The sequence below is a fragment of the Benincasa hispida genome, chromosome 1, assembly GCF_027475165.1.
Source record: "Benincasa hispida cultivar pf3 chromosome 1, pf3_genome.v1.1, whole genome shotgun sequence".
NCBI lineage: Eukaryota > Viridiplantae > Streptophyta > Magnoliopsida > Cucurbitales > Cucurbitaceae > Benincasa > Benincasa hispida.
This window is the reverse complement of record NC_143478.1, coordinates 57,677,549-57,681,493: the sequence shown is the minus strand read 5'-3', so window position 1 is coordinate 57,681,493 and position 3,945 is coordinate 57,677,549. Positions and strand designations below refer to the sequence as shown.

The window sequence follows — 3,945 nt, the reverse complement described above, 5'->3', positions numbered from 1 at the left end:
TAGTGTTTCTAAGTTGATTTTTTAAAAAAACAAAAAACAAAAAACAACATATTTATCAGAAAGAGGTCTCATAATGAATGAGCCAGACATCTTAATTACCTTATAAAATTTAAATAATATATCTAGTCCTTCACTTGATCAAATCCTAACTCATAGTAATCTCTTACCTCCACCCACATATGCATTGGGGTTAATTAACATCCATAGAAAATAATGGAGAAACTAGAAGCAAGTACTTTTATGTTCTTACATTATTTTTGTTCTTTTAACCATATTGCTAAGCTTAAGAAATTGACTAAGGACATATGCATATAACCTTGATATACAGAAAAGATATACAGAGGGAGACTTTTTAGAAGATCTTAAGAATGAAATTGAAAAAATGATATATCAAAAGTATAGAATCATATATTAAACTAAAATTAGTGGTGTCTTAAAAAAAACTCATGATCCAACAAACTGAATCAAACCCAACCATCTAACCCCACCCACATATGTTGCAAATAAAACTGAAAATTAACTTGAAAAATAAGTAAGCAAATACTGAAACAAACAATATATATTCATCACAAAATTTGAAACAAATAACCCAAATAACTTAGAACCAATTAACCCCACTCACATGTGTTGGGTTGATTGATAGTTGGACCAATTTAACACCAAAACAATCAAATTAGTTTTATTAAAAAAAAAGGTCTCTACTAATTAACATAGTGTTTAAGGTAGTAGATGAAAGATAATTCAAATCTAAATATTGCATTCTCAAAACAAAAGAAGGTAAAAAAAAAAATATTATTCCAATTCAACTCAATCCAGAATGTAAATAACAATGATCAACAAACGAAAACAAAAACGAAGATAATCAAACTAGAAATTCGAGTGTTCAAATATATGTGAAAATGATGATAGATTATTGTAATGCAATGAGAGATTTTTTTCCCCTTCAAGAATCAGCAAGAGTATAATACCTTTAATTTCCACTGTAGTTCTTGCTATGATTCTCTCCTCTAACACTTGGAAGCTCATAGAAAATCATTGATGAGAAGCAAAACCATGATCCTTATTACTTGAAGGATCTGAATTGTTTTTCTTGGCTTGAGAAGTGAATTTGGTAGCCATACTAAAGTGAAAAGGCTTAACATTGGGGTGGAAATTATTAGGAGGTGTATTATTGAGAGAATTATTGTTAATGAAGAAATTTTGGTGCAAGTGATTGAACTCAAGAGACAAAGGGGAAGGCAAAGACAAATTGAGATGATTGAAGTTATGAAGATTATTATTACTATCCTCAGGTTGAGATGTAAGAAATGGAAGATTATTTGTTGTTGATGATGATGATGGATTATGATCCCAATAAAACCCAAATGGAGGGGTAGACACATTGTTCAAAAGGGCTGAGAAAGAAGAAGGGTGAGAGGGATTATTTGATTTGTGTTGTTTTTGTAATTCATCGGTCTCGTCCTCGATCTCGGCCTTGTCGATGATTTTGAACTCCGATCTATGTGGGTGTGGTAGCATAGATTGGTAGTGAAGGCCGAGGCTTGCGGATGGGATTGGCAATGGAGGGAGTTCATCGATTTCATCCTTGGCGGCACTCAACAACCAATCGATGACCTTGCTCGGCTGATTAAGGCCGAGGCGGTCTTGAAGATCATAGAGCTGAATTGCAGTCGAAACCGAAAGCCTTACACGCCTGTCGCGCAGCCCTCTTATAGTATAAACTTTGCTGTGTCGATCCTTGCCTCCGAAAGCTCGCGACACGCGCACGATCCTTGGATCCTTCAACCTAAGCCATGGCGTCGCAGCCGCGGAAGAGCTTGATGAAACTGCTGCTAGTTTTGGAGGTGGTGAATTCTCTTGATCTTTAGAAGTTTTAATCATATTATGTCTCTCATCATGTTTGTCTGCAGCTAAAAAATGTGTAAAATTTCACAATTCATTAGCATTAGCTTGTGAAGAGACACCATATATATATATATATAATAATACTCAAATTTTGTGAATTTTTTTGAGTTGAAGAAATTGGACAAGCCCAGAAACCCTAACATCAAGGTCATAAGATTACAAGAATTGAATAAGGGAATTTGAAATTTTTACTTCAAAACACAAAAAAGGGTTTGTTTGAAATCAGCAGCTGAATAACCTTTTAGTAATTAAAACATCTGCATGTTTTTCTTAAAAGTTATCATTTTTCTGTACTGATTTAACTAATTAGCTGTTGAAATTAACTAAAACTGTGTGCCTTATTTCTTTAGGGATTTCCAAGCTCAAAACAAATAAAGCAGAAGAAAAGACTAAATTGACTCAATCAGTGGCTGAAAGTTAAGAGGAAGAGAAAGAAAAAGAGGGTTTTGTAAGATTTAATTTAAGGATTATTGAAGATTAGATATCAATATGAAGAGAGAATTAAAATTACTTACGCATAAGCACTGATATTCCTCTTCTATGTGCTTCAGCTTCTAGCAGTTTGGTACCAAAAGTAGTTTTTATGTAATATGAATCCTTGAAATTTGGAGTTCTCAAATAGGAGCTTCAAACCTAGCTCCAGCAAATTGGTTTTCTTTTTTAAAGGGAAAAGCTTTGCCTTTTATTTCCACAGGGTATCTAACTTGATATGTAGCTCAAGGGTTGAGCTTACTTAGAGAAAAGGGAAAAAAAAAAAAACAAAAAAACAAAAAACTAAAAGGAAGATGCTGGAATTCAACCGACCATCCTCCATTGGAAAGCTAAAGCAATGGACCATATGCAGCCACGTGGCTTGGATCGCCATCGGCTCGGATAATTGTACTACTCTTGACTTGATAATTTTTTTTTTTTAAAAAAAAAAAAACTTGCTTTTAACACAAATGTCAAATAAAGAAAACTAATCGTAATTCTCTCGTACTTTTGGATTTATGGTATGATGAAGACGTTATGTATGTATCAATTTAGTTGAGATGTCTCAGTCTACACATAATCTCTTTCTTCTCTTTAGTATCTTGATAAAAAAAAAAAAAGAGAAAGAGAGAGAAAGATCTCTATTGTAAGATTTTGTTAGACATAGAATCACATTTTTTACTCTATACTAAAATATCACAAGTCACTTAAAGCATAACTTTGGTTAATAAAACAACTATTACTTTTCCTAAAAGTTTAAAGTTTGTTCTTGTAATTATGCATTTTGTTGACAACAAATATTTTTTTCCCTAAATTTTGAATCTAGTTTTTGTTCGGTTTATAAGTTTCAAAATGTTACGTACACATTTAGTCCTTAAGTTTTGAGTTTGATAAACTTAAGTTTCTATATAGTCCATAAATTTTAAAAATGTCACGCATTTAGTTCTAAACACATTAGTTTCTAATTCTACCTGCATCAAAATTAAGTAAAAAAGTCAACATTTTGAAACCTACAACTGAAAACTAAACCCAAAATCTAGAAGGACCAAAAAGGTATTTTTTTGATAATTTAAAGTATAACTTATGCTTCATTTATATTTAATCTTAATGTCGGTATAGCCAAGTATCTTAACTAGATCGATACACTTTTAGTACTCTCATCCCACCTCAAATCCAAAATTGTGTTAGCTAGGTAGACTATAGTTAGACAAGTGAATTGAACATACAATACAAAATATATATAAACTCTTACTCATTTAAGAGAAGTTTTTGGAATGAGTAATGATTTAATAATAGTGGTAAGTATTTGATGTATTGTTAATAAAGAAATAGAGGGAAGAAAAAGGATGGGAAGAAATATATAAGAAAAATAAAAGAAGAGAAGATGTGTTAATTATAAGAATTGGGGGACCATTGTTGGTGCTGCACATTTTTGAAAAGTAGTGAGTAGTGCTTTATCGACAACTACAAAAGGTTTGGCTTAAGTCCTATCCTATCACATGGCCTTGATGAAATGCACGCCTTGTACGAAGAACAATAACTTGATATGAATCATGTGATCATTAGAAA

At 32.0% G+C, this 3,945-nt stretch overlaps 1 protein-coding gene across 2 annotated transcripts; it reads right to left on the bottom strand.

The window, feature by feature from the left end:
- Positions 1-781: 781 nt before the first annotated feature.
- On the bottom strand, positions 782-2,701 carry LOC120071029 (uncharacterized). Of its 2 annotated transcripts, none has more exons than XM_039023056.2 (2): positions 2,421-2,701; positions 782-1,910 (listed from the first exon to the last, which is right to left on the bottom strand). In XM_039023056.2, exons 1-2 carry the CDS (start codon positions 2,422-2,424, stop codon positions 1,033-1,035), a joined length of 882 nt encoding a protein of 293 aa, XP_038878984.2. In that variant the 5' UTR covers positions 2,425-2,701; the 3' UTR covers positions 782-1,032. The 2 variants fall into 2 exon arrangements, with proteins under 2 accessions (XP_038878984.2, XP_038879060.2); XM_039023132.2 differs by having other exon boundaries at positions 782-1,904; positions 2,421-2,692.
- Positions 2,702-3,945: the final 1,244 nt, after the last annotated feature.